Source organism: Electrona antarctica, assembly GCF_951216825.1.
Source record: "Electrona antarctica genome assembly, chromosome: 8".
Classification (NCBI taxonomy): domain Eukaryota; kingdom Metazoa; phylum Chordata; class Actinopteri; order Myctophiformes; family Myctophidae; genus Electrona; species Electrona antarctica.
The window spans coordinates 17682355-17701686 of record NC_136789.1 but is presented as its reverse complement, the minus strand read 5'-3'; the positions used below and the strand labels follow the sequence as shown (position 1 = coordinate 17701686).

General features: G+C 40.3%; 1 protein-coding gene and 1 long non-coding RNA gene across 5 annotated transcripts; one reads left to right on the top strand and one right to left on the bottom strand.

Annotated features, from left to right (window-relative positions):
- Positions 1–257: 257 nt before the first annotated feature.
- On the bottom strand, positions 258–8591 carry LOC306927496. Of its 4 annotated transcripts, XR_013790523.1 has the most exons (15): positions 8202–8591; positions 7921–7983; positions 7632–7708; positions 7341–7423; positions 7058–7134; positions 6754–6848; positions 6453–6511; positions 6167–6243; positions 5865–5957; positions 5568–5650; positions 5262–5359; positions 4902–4960; positions 3771–3847; positions 636–712; positions 258–432 (listed from the first exon to the last, which is right to left on the bottom strand). It is a non-coding gene; the product is annotated as an uncharacterized lncRNA (long non-coding RNA). The 4 variants fall into 4 exon arrangements; XR_013790524.1 differs by lacking the exons at positions 258–432; positions 636–712; positions 3771–3847 and adding exons at positions 4331–4417; positions 4626–4702; XR_013790525.1 differs by lacking the exons at positions 258–432; positions 636–712; positions 3771–3847 and adding exons at positions 4331–4417; positions 4626–4702 and having other exon boundaries at positions 5568–5626.
- A 1173-nt stretch (positions 8592–9764) lies between these two features.
- On the top strand, positions 9765–19161 carry LOC306928467 (ras-related protein Rab-34-like). Its single transcript, XM_079508603.1, has 11 exons — positions 9765–9900; positions 11514–11643; positions 12562–12653; positions 12807–12872; positions 13569–13670; positions 14299–14363; positions 15277–15328; positions 15448–15529; positions 16154–16244; positions 16632–16739; positions 18040–19161. The coding sequence occupies exons 2-11, from the start codon at positions 11599–11601 to the stop codon at positions 18093–18095; spliced, it is 759 nt and encodes a 252-aa protein (XP_079364729.1). The 5' UTR covers positions 9765–9900; positions 11514–11598; the 3' UTR covers positions 18096–19161.
- The last annotated feature ends 171 nt before the right edge of the window (positions 19162–19332 follow it).

Below are 19332 nucleotides of genomic sequence, written 5' to 3'. Positions count from 1 at the left end.
TAGCACATTTAGATTGAAAACCTACTTTCCTTCAACCAAGCATCTTTTGGACACATAGACCGGATATTTTTCACAATATCAGAACTACAAGCTCACATCAGGTTGAACTTGTAAATCAGCCAGTTTTGCACAACACTAGAATACAAAGTATTTAGTATACAATGTCATACTATACCTAGTGTCTAATCATTGAATTGTATTTTCTCAACTACATGCATTTGATTGTATTAAATGCAAACAAGACGAATTCTGTCCAATACATTTTTTTATTCAAATATTGAATCAAGCCAATATCTCAAGAGATTCACACGGTGGTCCATAAACATGCAAAAGTAAGAAAGAATCTTCCAAAAATGCCTTGTGGAACAGGATACATGCACACATCAATCCCAAAACCAGTCTTCAACACGTTGACCATGGCAGTAGTCTGATCTATGGAAAGAGTTAGAGTCAAATTCTGATAAATGATTTTCCAGGCAACAATCTTCAGTGCTGCTTGATGTTAACGTTCAGAAAACCGAGTCTCACCACTAAACAATCTGACGGTAATTCCAGCTATTTCAGTTTAGGTTTCATCACGACAGTTAACAATCTGCAAAAGATTTCATTGTAACCTTTTCATAAACAAACCTTACAAGATATGTGGTATCCTTAGTGTAGACACCAGGCTAGCAGCCATCAGCAGCATTTAGCTCCAGGATGCAAACTCTACCTGAGGAACGACAATTTAACCAGTGAAAACCGAGAATCGTTTAAGATTTGAGCTAAAAAAGCATTTTATGCCATATTAACGTTCAGAAAACCGAGTCTCACCACTAAACAATCTGACGGTAATTCCAGCTATTTCAGTTTAGGTTTCATCACGACAGTTAACAATCTGCAAAAGATTTCATTGTAACCTTTTCATAAACAAACCTTACAAGATATGTGGTATCCTTAGTGTAGACACCAGGCTAGCAGCCATCAGCAGCATTTAGCTCCAGGATGCAAACTCTACCTGAGGAACGACAATTTAACCAGTGAAAACCGAGAATCGTTTAAGATTTGAGCTAAAAAAGCATTTTATGCCATATTAACGTTCAGAAAACCGAGTCTCACCACTAAACAATCTGACGGTAATTCCAGCTATTTCAGTTTAGGTTTCATCACGACAGTTAACAATCTGCAAAAGATTTCATTGTAACCTTTTCATAAACAAACCTTACAAGATATGTGGTATCCTTAGTGTAGACACCAGGCTAGCAGCCATCAGCAGCATTTAGCTCCAGGATGCAAACTCTACCTGAGGAACGACAATTTAACCAGTGAAAACCGAGAATCGTTTAAGATTTGAGCTAAAAAAGCATTTTATGCCATATTAACGTTCAGAAAACCGAGTCTCACCACTAAACAATCTGACGGTAATTCCAGCTATTTCAGTTTAGGTTTCATCACGACAGTTAACAATCTGCAAAAGATTTCATTGTAGCCTTTTCATAAACAAACCTTACAAGATATGTGGTATCCTTAGTGTAGACACCAGGCTAGCAGCCATCAGCAGCATTTAGCTCCAGGATGCAAACTCTACCTGAGGAACGACAATTTAACCAGTGAAAACCGAGAATCGTTTAAGATTTGAGCTAAAAAAGCATTTTATGCCATATTAACGTTCAGAAAACCGAGTCTCACCACTAAACAATCTGACGGTAATTCCAGCTATTTCAGTTTAGGTTTCATCACGACAGTTAACAATCTGCAAAAGATTTCATTGTAACCTTTTCATAAACAAACCTTACAAGATATGTGGTATCCTTAGTGTAGACACCAGGCTAGCAGCCATCAGCAGCATTTAGCTCCAGGATGCAAACTCTACCTGAGGAACGACAATTTAACCAGTGAAAACCGAGAATCGTTTAAGATTTGAGCTAAAAAAGCATTTTATGCCATATTAACGTTCAGAAAACCGAGTCTCACCACTAAACAATCTGACGGTAATTCCAGCTATTTCAGTTTAGGTTTCATCACGACAGTTAACAATCTGCAAAAGATTTCATTGTAACCTTTTCATAAACAAACCTTACAAGATATGTGGTATCCTTAGTGTAGACACCAGGCTAGCAGCCATCAGCAGCATTTAGCTCCAGGATGCAAACTCTACCTGAGGAACGACAATTTAACCAGTGAAAACCGAGAATCGTTTAAGATTTGAGCTAAAAAAGCATTTTATGCCATATTAACGTTCAGAAAACCGAGTCTCACCACTAAACAATCTGACGGTAATTCCAGCTATTTCAGTTTAGGTTTCATCACGACAGTTAACAATCTGCAAAAGATTTCATTGTAGCCTTTTCATAAACAAACCTTACAAGATATGTGGTATCCTTAGTGTAGACACCAGGCTAGCAGCCATCAGCAGCATTTAGCTCCAGGATGCAAACTCTACCTGAGGAACGACAATTTAACCAGTGAAAACCGAGAATCGTTTAAGATTTGAGCTAAAAAAGCATTTTATGCCATATTAACGTTCAGAAAACCGAGTCTCACCACTAAACAATCTGACGGTAATTCCAGCTATTTCAGTTTAGGTTTCATCACGACAGTTAACAATCTGCAAAAGATTTCATTGTAACCTTTTCATAAACAAACCTTACAAGATATGTGGTATCCTTAGTGTAGACACCAGGCTAGCAGCCATCAGCAGCATTTAGCTCCAGGATGCAAACTCTACCTGAGGAACGACAATTTAACCAGTGAAAACCGAGAATCGTTTAAGATTTGAGCTAAAAAAGCATTTTATGCCATATTAACGTTCAGAAAACCGAGTCTCACCACTAAACAATCTGACGGTAATTCCAGCTATTTCAGTTTAGGTTTCATCACGACAGTTAACAATCTGCAAAAGATTTCATTGTAACCTTTTCATAAACAAACCTTACAAGATATGTGGTATCCTTAGTGTAGACACCAGGCTAGCAGCCATCAGCAGCATTTAGCTCCAGGATGCAAACTCTACCTGAGGAACGACAATTTAACCAGTGAAAACCGAGAATCGTTTAAGATTTGAGCTAAAAAAGCATTTTATGCCATATTAACGTTCAGAAAACCGAGTCTCACCACTAAACAATCTGACGGTAATTCCAGCTATTTCAGTTTAGGTTTCATCACGACAGTTAACAATCTGCAAAAGATTTCATTGTAGCCTTTTCATAAACAAACCTTACAAGATATGTGGTATCCTTAGTGTAGACACCAGGCTAGCAGCCATCAGCAGCATTTAGCTCCAGGATGCAAACTCTACCTGAGGAACGACAATTTAACCAGTGAAAACCGAGAATCGTTTAAGATTTGAGCTAAAAAAGCATTTTATGCCATATTAACGTTCAGAAAACCGAGTCTCACCACTAAACAATCTGACGGTAATTCCAGCCATTTCAGTTTAGGTTTCATCACGACAGTTAACAATCTGCAAAAGATTTCATTGTAGCCTTTTCATAAACAAACCTTACAAGATATGTGGTATCCTTAGTGTAGACACCAGGCTAGCAGCCATCAGCAGCATTTAGCTCCAGGATGCAAACTCTACCTGAGGAACGACAATTTAACCAGTGAAAACCGAGAATCGTTTAAGATTTGAGCTAAAAAAGCATTTTATGCCATATTAACGTTCAGAAAACCGAGTCTCACCACTAAACAATCTGACGGTAATTCCAGCTATTTCAGTTTAGGTTTCATCACGACAGTTAACAATCTGCAAAAGATTTCATTGTAGCCTTTTCATAAACAAACCTTACAAGATATGTGGTATCCTTAGTGTAGACACCAGGCTAGCAGCCATCAGCAGCATTTAGCTCCAGGATGCAAACTCTACCTGAGGAACGACAATTTAACCAGTGAAAACCGAGAATCGTTTAAGATTTGAGCTAAAAAAGCATTTTATGCCATATTAACGTTCAGAAAACCGAGTCTCACCACTAAACAATCTGACGGTAATTCCAGCTATTTCAGTTTAGGTTTCATCACGACAGTTAACAATCTGCAAAAGATTTCATTGTAACCTTTTCATAAACAAACCTTACAAGATATGTGGTATCCTTAGTGTAGACACCAGGCTAGCAGCCATCAGCAGCATTTAGCTCCAGGATGCAAACTCTACCTGAGGAACGACAATTTAACCAGTGAAAACCGAGAATAGTTTAAGATTTGAGCTAAAAAAGCATTTTATGCCATATTAACGTTCAGAAAACCGAGTCTCACCACTAAACAATCTGACGGTAATTCCAGCTATTTCAGTTTAGGTTTCATCACGACAGTTAACAATCTGCAAAAGATTTCATTGTAACCTTTTCATAAACAAACCTTACAAGATATGTGGTATCCTTAGTGTAGACACCAGGCTAGCAGCCATCAGCAGCATTTAGCTCCAGGATGCAAACTCTACCTGAGGAACGACAATTTAACCAGTGAAAACCGAGAATCGTTTAAGATTTGAGCTAAAAAAGCATTTTATGCCATATTAACGTTCAGAAAACCGAGTCTCACCACTAAACAATCTGACGGTAATTCCAGCTATTTCAGTTTAGGTTTCATCACGACAGTTAACAATCTGCAAAAGATTTAATTGTAACCTTTTCATAAACAAACCTTACAAGATATGTGGTATCCTTAGTGTAGACACCAGGCTAGCAGCCATCAGCAGCATTTAGCTCCAGGATGCAAACTCTACCTGAGGAACGACAATTTAACCAGTGAAAACCAAGAATCGTTTAAGATTTGAGCTAAAAAAGCATTTTATGCCATATTAACGTTCAGAAAACAGAGTCTCACCACTAAACAATCTGACGGTAATTCCAGCTATTTCAGTTTAGGTTTCATCACAGTTAACAATTCTCGCCCCAGTTAAATTTAAGGACCAAATAAAATACCTGAGTCAGTGAAATCTGTGTTCTGCAAACTTCAATTCATATGGAGCACTGGATGACACCTTTAAAAATGGAAGACAGAACAGCTGTAAATGAAAGTTGGTAATTTAAGGTTTTGATAAACTACACAGTAAACTTCTGTTCATCAACTACAAATGTCCTGTATGGTCCATTTGGTTACATTTAAATTAACACTGAAGATGAAAGTGTAAAGCTTTGAAGACTCAGAACATGAGGAAAATCGTCAGTTGTCGCATCGGACGGCACTTCCTATTAAAGTTGTCATCACCGACAAAGCTTTATTCAACTGCAATTCTAACATTTCATTATAGCCTTTTCATTTAATTCATTAACAAGCCTTACAAGGTGTGATTTCTCCTTGGACGCAGTGCACACAGCAGCCTGTCAGCCATGGTCTGAATTTAACCGGCAGCGCATCACCGGGGCGATGCCAACTCCACCTGAGGAATGACCATTAATTTAACCCGTTTAAAACCATGTCATTTAAAATTTGCGCTAAAAGCATTTTATGCCATGTTAACGTTCAGAAAACCGAGTCTCACCACTAAACAATCTGACGGTAATTCCAGCTATTTCAGTTTAGATTTCATCACAGTTAACAGTTGCCAATTCTCTTGCCCCAGTTAAATTTAAGGACCAATAAAATACCTGAGTCATTGAAATCTGTGTTCTGCAAACTTCAATTCATATGGAGCACTGGATGACACCTTTAAAAATGGAAGGCAGAACATCTGTAAATGGAAGTTGGTAATTTAAGGTTGATCAAACACAGTAAACTTGTTCATTAAATTAACACTGAAGATTAAAGTGTAAAGCTTTGAAGACTCAGAACATGAGGAAAATCGTCAGTTGTCGCATCGGACGGCACTTCCTATTAAAGTTGTCATCACCGACAAAGCTTTATTTATCTGTAATTTTAACATTTCATTCATCAACAAGCCTTACCTGATTTCTCCTTGAATGCAGTGAAGACACACCAGGCTGTCAGTCAGTCGTTATTTAACCGGTAGAGCATCACCGGGGTGCTGCCAACTCCACCTGAGGAATGACCATTAATTTAACCCGTTTAAAACCAAGTCATTTAAGATTTGCGCTACAAGCATTTTATGCCATGTTAACGTTCAGAAAACCGAGTCTCACCACTAAACAATCTGACGGTAATTCCAGCTATTTCAGTTTAGATTTCATCACGACAGTTAACAATCTGCAAAACATTTCATTGTAGCCTTTTCATAAACAAACCTTACAAGATATGTGGTATCCTTAGTGCAGACACCAGGCTAGCAGCCATCAGCAGCATTTAGCTCCAGGATGCCAACTCTACCTGAGGAACGACAATTTAACCCGTGAAAACCAAGAATAGTTTAAGATTTGAGCTAAAAAAAGCATTTTATGCCATGTTAACGTTCAGAAAACCGAGTCTCACCACTAAATAATCTGACGGTAATTCCAGCTATTTCAGTTTAGATTTCATCACAGTTAACAGTTGCCAATTCTCTCACCCCAGTTAAATTTAAGGACCAAATAAAGTACCTGAGTCAGTGGAATCTGTGTTCTGCAAACTTCAATTCATATGGAGCACTGGATGACACCTTTAAAAATGGAAGACAGAACAGCTGTAAATGAAAGTTGGTCATTTAAAGTTTTGATCAAATACACAGTAAAGTTGTTCATTAAATGAACACTGAAGATTAAAGTGTAAAGCTTTGAAGACTCAGAACATGAGGAAAATCGTCAGTTGTCGCATCGGACGGCACTTCCTATTAAAGTTGTCATCACCGACAAAGCTTTATTAATCTGCAATTTTAACATTTCATTCATCAACAAGCCTTACCTGATTTCTCCTTGAATGCAGTGCAGACACACCAGGCTGTCAGTCATTGTCGGAATTTAACCGGTAGCGCATCACCGGGGCGCTGCCAACTCCACCTGAGGAATGACCATTAATTTAACCCGTTTAAAACCATGTCATTTAAGATTTGCGCTACAAGCATTTTATGCCATGTTAACGTTCAGAAAACCGAGTCTCACCACTAAACAATCTGACGGTAATTCCAGCTATTTCAGTTTAGATTTCATCACAACAGTTAACAATCTGCAAAACATTTCATTGTAGCCTTTTCATAAACAAACCTTACAAGATATGTGGTATCCTTAGTGCAGACACCAGGCTAGCAGCCATTAGCAGCATTTAGCTCCAGGATGCCAACTCTACCTGAGGAACGACAATTTAACCCGTGAAAACCAAGAATCGTTTAAGATTTGAGCTACAAGCATTTTATGCCATGTTAACGTTCAGAAAACCGAGTCTCACCACTAAACAATCTGACGGTAATTCCAGCTATTTCAGTTTAGATTTCATCACAGTTAACAGTTGCCAATTATCTCGCCACAGTTAAATGTAAGGACCAAATAAAATACCTGAGTCAGTGAAATCTGTGTTCTGCAAACTTCAATTCATATGGAGCACTGGATGACACCTTTAAAAATGGAAGGCAGAACATCTGTAAATGGAAGTTGGTAATTTAAGGTTTTGATCAAATACACAGTAAACTTGTTCATTAAATTAACAGATTTAAGCTTTTTGAAGTCTCAGAACATGAGGAAAATCGTCAGTTGTCGCATCGGACGGCACTTCCTATTAAAGTTGTCATCACCGACAAAGCTTTATTAATCTGCAATTTTAACATTTCATTCATCAACAAGCCTTACCTGATTTCTCCTTGGATGCAGTGCAGACACACCAGGCATCCAGGCAGCCATTGTCAGCATTCAATCAGAATCTCCACCTAAGGAATGAACATTTAAACAGATTGAGAATGAGTGAGTAAAGTGATTGACAGTTAACACTGCATAACAACTTGTCAGTGTTCAGAAAACCAAAGGGTCACCACTAAACAATCTGCCGGTAATTCCAGCTAATTTCAGTTTAGATTTCATCATAACAGACACGATGATGAGGCTTGCTAATAGTTTAAATGAACAGCAAATATTTACTTACTGCCATACAGCCTCCACTACTCTGTGCATACATGTTGTATTGCACTGGGTCAGCATCACCAGCCTTGAGAAAAACACAAGTGGGCAGAATGATGAAGACATGCATAATGTTATTATAAGAGAAATGCTTATTACAAACTTCTCAGATGTTTCAGAAAACCTTTAAATCACCACTAAACAATTTGACGGTAATTCCAGCTTATTCAGTTTAGGTTTCATTACAACAATTAGAACTAAATATATTTTGAGACACTGCTAGTTTGATTTATAGTAGTTACTTACATGCGTGATGCATCCATATCTTGCCCTACGTCACGTCTGCTCGAGGAGTTGAGGGCCTTGCATGAGGAAGGACTACCTTCCTCAACGCTCATGGAGAATTCTAGCTAAAGCAGCATTTTATTCACAAACTTACGAGTCTGAATGAATGCATGCTGCTATAATGGGGGAAAATCCATTCGTTTAGTTGCTCAACTAACATACAGTTGTTTAATGGCTTTCTGCGGTCTAGATCGCAATTAACGGCCATTGCATAACAGGAGGGGCATCGTATCGGCCTATAGTTCAGCAGTCCTTCTAAATAACGAACACCAACGGTATTATTGAGCTAGCCTAATAAAGTACGGCTATAATAACAGAAGCAACATAAAAACACGTCCACACAGCACGGAGAGCAGGCGCGGTCAGAGGAACGACAGCGTGGTCTCAAAGTATTTATAGTCTACCGTCGCCTGAATAACGCGTCACACACGAGGAAAAAAAAGAAAACTGCCTCCAACCAACCATGCAATGCAACCAACCAGCGAGCGAACACAGCGTAATACAAAAAAAGAATAAGTGAACTACAGCAGGGAAACTTATACAATAAAACAATGCAACATCGTTCGAGTATTTGTAAATTGAATATAACCGTGATAATGACAATGCATTAATGCAGTGTGAAAGCCTTCGCTAGATGGCGCCATATCTCCAGAAACGCATTTCGTAGAGCCTAACATGCACATACAATATAGTAAAGTAAAGCATCATCATCATCACCACCACCATCATATTCATAAACTTCATTGTTTTGAGATCCGTCGTTAGATCCTTTGTAACTGTTAGCATATTCTTGTTGTTGCTGCTGTTTCACAAGACTTAAGTGGAACGGTTGGAAGTGGAACCGAGTCAAACTAAATGGAATGCCTCCACTCCTACATTCCAGGCAAGAGTTATTGTCCGGTTGTGTGACAGCCTAAGGCAGAATCGGCCACAGACGGGATTAAACACTTCTTTATTGAAAACTACGGACTAATACAGTGTACAAGCCCCTACCCCGTAGGTAGGCGGCCTCTCTAACATTTGGGGCATCAGAGGGGTAAGGTATATTTTGCATTTGACTTGTACCTGCAGGTACAGGTTACCGTTCGTTCGGAATCCCAAGATCTCAGCTAGCTGTTGTCCTTTCTCCCCATCAGGGAAATTAACACCTCTCTCTCGTATAGATTGAAAAGGTCAAAATCGATACAGCTACGACTTTTTACGAGAGTCTAAATCTAGGCGTGGTGTGTCGTGTGCCCCCAGCTCAAATATGTTTGGGGTTCACAGTTGACAGTTCACACAGTTCACAGCCTGAAAAGGTTGAGAACCACGAGATTCGGTCACAAACCGTGAAAAAGAGGTGGACTTTCAAAGTGAACCACAGCAGCAGGGAGGAGTGATGGTTACCATGGTTTCATGATCACAGAGACGATCGAGAGACCAGCACAGATGTCTCTCCCGTTCCCTCTCTAACCACCGTCAGTCGGCCTTCCTGCAGTGCATTATTATTATTATTATTTATGGACTTCTACTGTCTTACAAGATCAAAGGAGTAACCGGATGAATGTTTCTAAGAAAACTGGACTGTTTGTTTTCCTTTTTTCCATGTTTTTACACGTCGATCTTCTTGTTTGCATTTTCCCCCCAACAGCCAGCATTCAAAAAATGCCTAAACTTCAAGGTACATATGTGTGGATCTTTATTCAAACCTACTTCTACGATTATAGACTATATAAGTTCTATAACTTTTCTGTCTTGTGAGTGATGTGGTAGCCTAATTGCTTTTTTACATTCAATACATCATTTCTAAACTATATCCTCTGCTGCTCTTTAATTTAATCCACCAATGCAACCTTTTTTCCCCCTCACTGTATATGTTTCTTTTCCCTTTTTACCTCCTTTATGATGAATTCCTGTTCTGTCTATAGAAGTGTCTATTTGTACGTCTCTAAATGTTTTGATGATTTGAACATGGTGGACCCTATTGGAAACAAGTGTAATGCTTAATTGGGTCGTCCACTCACAGTTAACAGCCTTTGTATTGAGTTTGTGCTTGAAATGTACTGTAATTCTGCAAACTGTTAATAAATTATTCAATCAATCAATCAATGTGCCTAGTAGTCCAACTTAACAAATGATGAATCCACACATTCTGTCACTTTGACAATCTACTAAGCAATGCTGCTATACATGGTTCCATATTTGCACCTCATAGTCATACAGTAGACAAGACATGTTGCATTGGCCAAATGAGTCTGTTGATTATGCATGCTCGATTGCCTATTATAGTGCTGAGATAGTGACTAAAAGACACCATTGTGACAGGGCAAACATAATGACAATGTTTACCTCATGCCATGCTCTGCAGCTCTTGTCATGGAGACAGCTGCTAACAGATAAATTACCCCTGGAGCCTAGAGGTAATTTAATTGTCTAGTCTAGAGAACAATAGTTCTCAAACTTTTACATTTCAAGGTCTCCCCTGTATATAATACAAATGGAACCAAATGGATGAAACCAAGGTTCCCTTTGTATACTGTCAGAGTTACAGACTTAGAGGGGTCAAGTTAGACCATCTTGTAAACAAGTGTAATGCTTTATTGGGTCGTCCACTCGCAGTTAACAGTCTTTGTATTGAGTTGTGCTTGAAATGTACTGAAATTTTGCAAACTGTTAATACATATTTCAATCAATCAATCTAACTAAAGGAATCCTGAGAGATTTGGGAATCCACTTTAGAACCACTGTACTCTACTGTAGATTAGAAGACAATTGGAAAAACCAGTGGTTCTCAACACGGGTTTCCCCAGCTAAATGATAGGTTAGGACTTAGGAACCAAATGGACCCTTATACTATGTAGGGTGTGTAGGCTATATATTATAACTTCTAGAATGTACAAACGGAACACTCTCAGTTAGATGGACTTTCAAACATGTTTGGGTTCATTTTATAGTCTACTCTTGCTTTTGTGAACACCCAAGACAATTTATACGTTGCTCGATTCGGTATTTAGATATTTGATATTTTATTTGACACGCCCCCTTTCTATATGATTCTATGAATCCTTTATAACTTCAAACTTTTGTCATGTTAGTTTAATTGAAAACACCCGTCCTTGGTTCTAATGACTGATATTGTCTAATAAGTGAGGGGACTGTGTTTATTCATTTACATTTTTCATTCCTGACACCACACTAGACATTAAAATGACCCCAAACTTGGTATCAATTTTCTTTAGGTGTTGTTGAACTTGAAAGCTGAAAAGAAAAATGTGTTCTTTCTGCCTCTTCTAGTGAACGTGAGTGACGTCATGTCAGTGTGAGTGAAAGCTGCTGAAGACCTGAGGTTGTGCATATCTGCTTCACTCTCATTCAGACTATGTTGCCTGTGAAACAAGACCGGATCATTACTCACCTCCCTAAGGTAGAACACACACACACACACACACACACACACACACACACACACACACACACACACACACACACACACACACACACACTACACACTAATATCCCAAATTACAGCTCTTCTGGCATGCTTTATGATGTAAAGCATCGTATAATCAGTACTTAATATGATATGATGGTTTATTGCGACCCCAGGTCGCATTTACTATGAAAACGTGCATTTCCTGTCAGTCCGTCTGTCCGTCACCCACCCCATGCCTATATGGTCATGCCTCGTGACATCACGTGACATAATCAGGGATCTCCATATATGGGCATGTATGTAGTCGCGACAGGGGCCCTTCTACATATATGGAGCTGACCTGTTCTGACATTTCATATGTTGATCCTACCCCACCCGTCCTTCCTTTTCTGACATTCCATATGTTGATCTGACCTCATCAAACCCTGTACACTCAAAACACGCTCCATATATGGCCAGTACAGAATTAATTCTATATGTTGATCTGACCCCCCATGCCAAGGCGCCAGCCCAGCGCTCGCCCAGCAGTCTGCCGTCTGCCATCACCTAGGCGGATCTTCTCCCCCATATGCATTGTGACCTTTGCCTCGATTACGATTAATGAACGATTATTAAATAATTGTAGATCTACAAGCTTGCGATGGGACACGTTGTGAGCTTGTAGCTCTATTTACACTATTTGTGTACACCACTGTTGTACAATGAAGTATAATAACAGGATTAAGTCAAGTGGTTAAACATCATTTGTTGATAAGGAAAAAATGTAAAACCCGGTCCTAGATTATTGTATTAACCTGCACGCACAAGATTAGGTCAGTTATTTGTTCTAAATATTTGTTTTAATATATATCCGGTTAATCTCACAGCCTCGTATATCCCCCCTGTTCCTGTTGTGTTTGACCTTTGCAGGCCTTTAGTCCAAATGCTGCGCTGGACACCAAAGATGGCTTCCATAAACAGGTGACGGCTGCCTGCCAAGAACAGAAGACCTCAACAGAGGGGTGAGAACCCCCCTCCACACAGACACACACGCACGCACACACGCACGCACGCACGCACGCACGCACGCACGCACGCACGCACGCACGCACGCACGCACACAGACTGACTGATTGAATCAGTATTTATATGGACTCTTGTTTTTGTGTTCCCAGCTTAAACATTGCCAAGGTGATTGTAGTGGGTGATGTTGCGGTTGGGAAGACATGTCTAATCAGCAGGTATGGAAGCTATCAGGATTCATCCAGGCCGATACTGTTTGTGTTCACCACGTGAACCCTAGTGCAGTGCTTCTAGTTTAGTTTACTTTACTTTATTTCGATCATCATCAACTCTATAACAAGTAAAATTATGTTACATGCCACATTTCTTTTTTTGGTTGATCGAAAAGGCATAGGCCGAAGCTCAAAGCGTATTAATATGCTGGTGTGTACAATCTGTCTTCACCTGTGAATGTGGTTTGGACTACAATGGTACAACGGCAGGTTCTTTCTCTGATTAATATGTGCCTGCAAAAACGTCAATTTGTTGTAATTAACATTTGAATACAGTGAATACACTGGCATTTTGGATTATTGTTGTTAACATTTTAGATGGGGATCCACAGCCAAATTCATACCAATGTGGGGGTCCTTGACATGAAAAGATTTGAGATCCATTCAATATTGAACAGTTGCAAACTTTAAACATAATATAAACAACGCTTTACAGTATGTTTCTGGGACTTGTGCATGGGTTCCTTAATTGGTTTGAACAGGTGTGAGAGAAGAAAATGGACATAATTTCTTTGATGTCCTGTGAGGTCGTTTTGTTGTAGACAGGTGGATCAGCTCTCTGTTAGTAAATTAGAGTGATGGCACCGGTGTAATGAGAACGTTCACGGTTTCAAGCGGTTTCCGTTTCTACCTGTCCTGTAGGTTCTGCAAGAATGCGTTTGATAAGAACTACAAGGCAACCATAGGGGTGGACTTTGAGATGGAGCGCTTTGAGGTGCTAGGAGTTCCCTTCAGTTTACAGCTGTGAGCATATATCATGGAACTTTACACACACACACACACACACACACACACACACACACACACACACACACACACACACACACACACACACACACACACACACACACACACACACACACACACACACACACACACACACACACGTTCAAGTTACTATACTAACAACATTAGGACACCGATTTTATGAATGCCAACTCGTAGATCAGCTATTTTCTGGTTTGTGGCATTCGCTGCAAAAAAATAGGGAAAACCCAAACCTGACCTCTACATGTCTAATCCTAAATGTAACTGTAATGTAGCTGACTGTAAACCTGTATTTAAAATCCTCTTTAAACCATGAAACAACCATTTCTCATATGTCTCTACTATACTCGTGGGGACATTTGTAATTTGGTGGACATTCGGTCCTCACAACTCACTCACAAGTATAGTAAGGCACACACGCGCACGCACGCACGCACGCACGCACGCACGCACGCACGCACGCACGCATGCACGCACGCACGCACGCACACACACACACACACACACACACACACACACACACACACACACACACACACGTGAGACATAACCGCTAAGGGTCACTAACTCTCTGTTCCCTCTCTCTCTCTGTCACTGTGGTCAGGTGGGACACGGCAGGACAGGAGCGATTCAAGTGCATCGCCTCTACATATTACAGAGGAGCACAGGGTAAATGTCCTCTACATATTACAGAGGAGCACAGGGTAAATGTCCTCTACATATTACAGAGGAGCACAGGGTAAATGTCCTCTACATATTACAGAGGAGCACAGGGTAAATGTCCTCTACATATTACAGAGGAGCACAGGGTAAATGTCCTCTACATATTACAGAGGAGCACAGGGTAAATGTCCTCTACATATTACAGAGGAGCACAGGGTAAATGTCCTCTGTCCTCTACATATTACAGAGGAGCACAGGGTAAATGTCCTCTACATATTACAGAGGAGCACAGGGTAAATGTCCTCTACATATTACAGAGGAGCACAGGGTAAATGACCTCTACATATTACAGAGGAGCACAGGGTAAATGTCCTCTACATATTACAGAGGAGCACAGGGTAAATGTCCTCTACATATTACAGAGGAGCACAGGGTAAATGTCCTCTACATATTACAGAGGAGCACAGGGTAAATGTCCTCTACATATTACAGAGGAGCACAGGGTAAATGTCCTCTACATATTACAGAGGAGCACAGGGTAAATGTCCTCTACATATTACAGAGGAGCACAGGGTAAATGTCCTACATATTACAGAGGTTGTTGTGAATATTCTCTTTCAATGAAAAAAATGAAACATCGAACAATGTAGGACTGAGAGGCGAGATAAACACTGGTACCTATATTTATATAAAGCTATTGCTCCCTGCCTATATTTGCCCGAGTATAAATAAAGGTGATGATGATGATGACATAAAAAATGTGATATACACTCACTCAAGCACACGTGTACGCACGCACGCACGCACGCACGCACGCACACACACACACACACACACACACACACACACACACACACACACAATCATTTCTTTGTACTACTACTGTTACTAATGTGCCTGTCCATTCATATTTTCCCAGCTATCATAGTGGTATTTGACTTGAGCAATGTCGGGTCTTTAGTACATGCCAGGTAAGCCTTATTATTGTTATCTTATGCAACTGAAGTACATTATTACACAATTATATATCAATTATTTAAGTATTTGTAACCCCTTTCCCCCCTTCTCTCTGTGTGCGTGTGTTGTGTAGGCAGTGGCTGGAGGATGCTATGGTGGAGAATGACCCATCCAGTGTGTTGCTGTTCCTTGTCGGTACCAAGAAGGACCTCAGTGTGGGTGGCATTAACAACTCAACCACCCAATCAATGCATAATCATTTATACTTAACCGTGTGAACGTCTTATTTTTGGATAGAGCACTGATTCCCAAACCATGGCCTGGGAGGAGGAACCATTTTTGGGTCGCAAATCTAATTAAAAAAAATGAATCTGAATTCTTCAGAAAAACTAAAACAAATGTATCTGTAGATTTTCATCTTACACAAAATAATATTAATTTCCCATTGACAATGAATGGAGAATGTACGTGGACGAGCAAATCGACATCGCCATGATGATGTACGATGATAAGAGCGCCCCTTACTTCACACGGGTGTGATTTTTATTATCTTTCTGACCTAAAGTTAACACAATCAACAGCCAATGAAGGCCCCACAAGCCCTTTTCAGGGCTTCAAACCCAGTACCACACAGTCCAGTTTCCCCGAAAGGCCCTGAGAGCCAAGGGCCCCTGGACCCCAGCCCCACTGGCCCAATGGCTAATTTGGCACTGACCGAGAGACATGGTTGTGTTGGTGGAGCCTGTGGTTCACCTGCCTGTTCTTCTCTGTGTTTTCCCCTGCTGTAAACTCCACCATGCACTGTCTCTCTCTCTCTCTCTCTCTCTCTCTCTCTGCAGTCTCCTGAGCAGCTGGCTCACATAGAGCAGGAGGCTGTCAGACTGTCAGAGGAGATCAAAGCCGAGTACTGGCCTGTGTCCGCCAAGTCAGGTGGGACACACACACAGTCGCACACGTTTGTATGAATATACTTGTGAGGACATCAAATGGAAAAAGTTCACAATGGCAATTTTATTAACACAAGAGCGGTGCCCGTTAACATCATTGTGATGTCAGAACAGGCCAGCTCCATATATGGAGATCTAGGGGTGATCAGGTGTGATCAATTGGCTAATTTGGGCCCTGTCCAGAGCCCGGGCAGAGGCTTTTGTGTCATTGTGATGTCAGAACAGGCAAGCTCCATATATGGAGATATAAATTGGGCCCTGTCCAGAGGCCTGTATGCTTAACTTCTCTTCTCATATACAGCTATATTTCTGTCTTTCTTTTGTCAGGGGACGGTATCAGGGACTTATTCTGTCTTCTTTCTTTTGTCAGGGGACGGTATCAGGGACTTATTCTTCCGCGTGGCGTCTCTGACGTTTGAAGCCAACGTCCTGTCGGAGCTCGAGAGGAACGGCTCGAGGAACGTGGGTGATATTATCCGTGAGTTGGCTTCCTCAAATAATTACTCGTTAATCCAGTGGTTCTCAACCGTTTCCATGACACCCGAGTTAACGTGCATTTGGCTGATGACCCCGATCTGAAAATATTTTGTGCAAGGGATCCCAAGATTTTGTTTCAATATATATATTAAAATTTTTGTTAGTCTTTTGAAAATACTAGATCTACAAAGTGAGCTTGAGGGTATGAAGTGAGTGGCAAATCGAGTGGCAAGGTGAGTTTAACGTTGTTTGCAATCAGATAGGAATGTTCTGTTTGGATGTAAGGGCTACCAAGGCCAGAAAGTAGTTTTTGCCACTCAGTAGGCGTTCCCGGACAACTTCCGGGTACGATGATGATGTCACGTGCATACGCTCTATAGGCAATACGCTATAGCAGTGATTCCCAAATTTGTAGATGGGCTATTTTTACTAGGCTAGTTTCATTCATTTATTTCCTCATATATGAAGTTCTTTTGAAAAAAATAGAGGCAAAAAGTGTGGCTGGTAAAAATATCTGAAAATCAATCATTTGAAATATATATATTTTTAAATTGTAGGAAATGAAAAGGAACCGCTATTTGTTTGAAATAAACAAATAAATACATTTGGTGTAGATGGAGCCATTCACACCCCCATTGGCACACCAAACATCAGAGGAACCCATGCAAAGCACCAACCTGATTGTCGGTGTAGTTAGGACGCTTCGACACTAACCCATGGGTTAGTGCTTGGTAGTCCTTTGATTGAACCAGGAACCATCCGATTCTACAAGCTCACTATGCGATACCACTATTGAAATAGGTGCTTAATTCATAACATATTGTTGCATGCTGGGGTCCCACGGGTCCCTTATTAGAAATGTAGTGTCAATGTAGTCAAAAGTATGATATTCGTCTTTGAAAAGTAATGCTGTATGCTTAAAAAAGCAAAGACAAGTACAGATACGCAAAAACTGTAGTCACGTAACAGCACTCAATTAAACATACAGAAAGAAAAACTGTCAACCACCAACTGTGAATGCCATGTAATAACTTTGAAGTGGGACCAAACCATAGGCCAATTGTGTGACTTTGCTGGCTATGTGACTTTCCTATGGCTTTGTAAAACAAGTGTCTCTTGACAGTGTCAGCAGACAAAAATTAAGCATCTTCAAATTTCATATACATATAAAACAGTGTACTGTGTTGCTTGCTTGGAATGCATGTGATCTCGACTGTAAGTTCATTTTCATGTTACATGTTTCAAAGTGTCTCCTAATGTGAAATGTACAGCACGTGATTTCATTTGGTTACTCTCCCCAGGAATCACTGGGAGCACAGAGGAGAAACCCACCAACAGGAAAGCTAATTGTTGCTGAAAGAAGAAAAAAACTACAGCCACTCTGGAGATTCGAGGGACGACTGAAGTCACTGAACTCACGACCGACAAGAAAAACAGAAAAGCACATGGATCAGATAATTCACTTAAGTGCCAACAACACGCGCAAACACAAGACAGACTTTGTCTTTCTTTAGTCGTGCCCTTGAAAAGTAAAGTATAATAAGGGCACGGTCGCTCCTGTTCACTTCCATCTACTACTAGTATGTGAGCGTAGAGTGGAGGAAATGTAATTTGCGGTGGCAAAGCAAATTCACACCTTCGGCTTTGCCTGGAGTTCAACTTTGGTGAACTTTGACCACCAGGCCTCAATCAATAGCAAAGAGTGGTTGACCCTACTTGGCTGTCTCGAGGCGAAATGTCTTCTGCGTGTGGATAAGACGTCAGCAACGGACATAAAGTCTCTTTGTGTTCTCCTCCTGGCTGTCATGTGTCTCTCTCTGTGCTAATGTGATGCACACACCGTCTCCCATGACCGCTCTCAGTACTCCGCACGGCTCGTCTTTCCTCTGACATTAGGAACTCTCATGATCTAAAAAAATGGAGGGATTGTTTTTGGAGACTGTGTTTACATCTGTGACCAATTGATTTACTCTCCCACAGGAAACAATAAAGCATGTGTTGGGTGCGTTCACGGCCCACCCATCTGTCCACTTAACACGGAGTGGTGGTCAGATGGCTGGACCTCGTGAATTTTCAGAGCAAGTTTGGGTTTAGGTTTTCTGAGCTCAATTGCACCCAAAACAAACTTTTAACATTCAGTAGATTTTCTGTGGTCTGGGGTTTTCTGGCTCACGCAAGTGCTCTGATTTGCCTGTGAGGTAAAAGTCCACAAATCCCATATGACATAGGAATCTGCCAGTTTTCACGGTTTTGCCTGTTTTCATTGCAGCTCAAAAGGCTTCAGAACACACAAAGAAAATTCCAGACCACAGAAAATCCACTCAAAGTTCAGGTTGTGGGGGTGTAATTGAGGTCATAAAACCTAAAATAAAAATAAATGAAAATGTATGTCATGAAACCTTTAATGATCAATCAATCGATTGTGTTCTGGCTTGGATCAATGGAAAAAAAATCTTATTTATCTGTAGGCATATCACAAATGAAAACACATTTTAAAAGAAGGTTTTAAAAGAAAACATGCCATGACAACTTTTTACATTTAGTATTGGTTATATCATCAATAAAGTGTGTTTTTGATGATGGCCTAAAAGTCA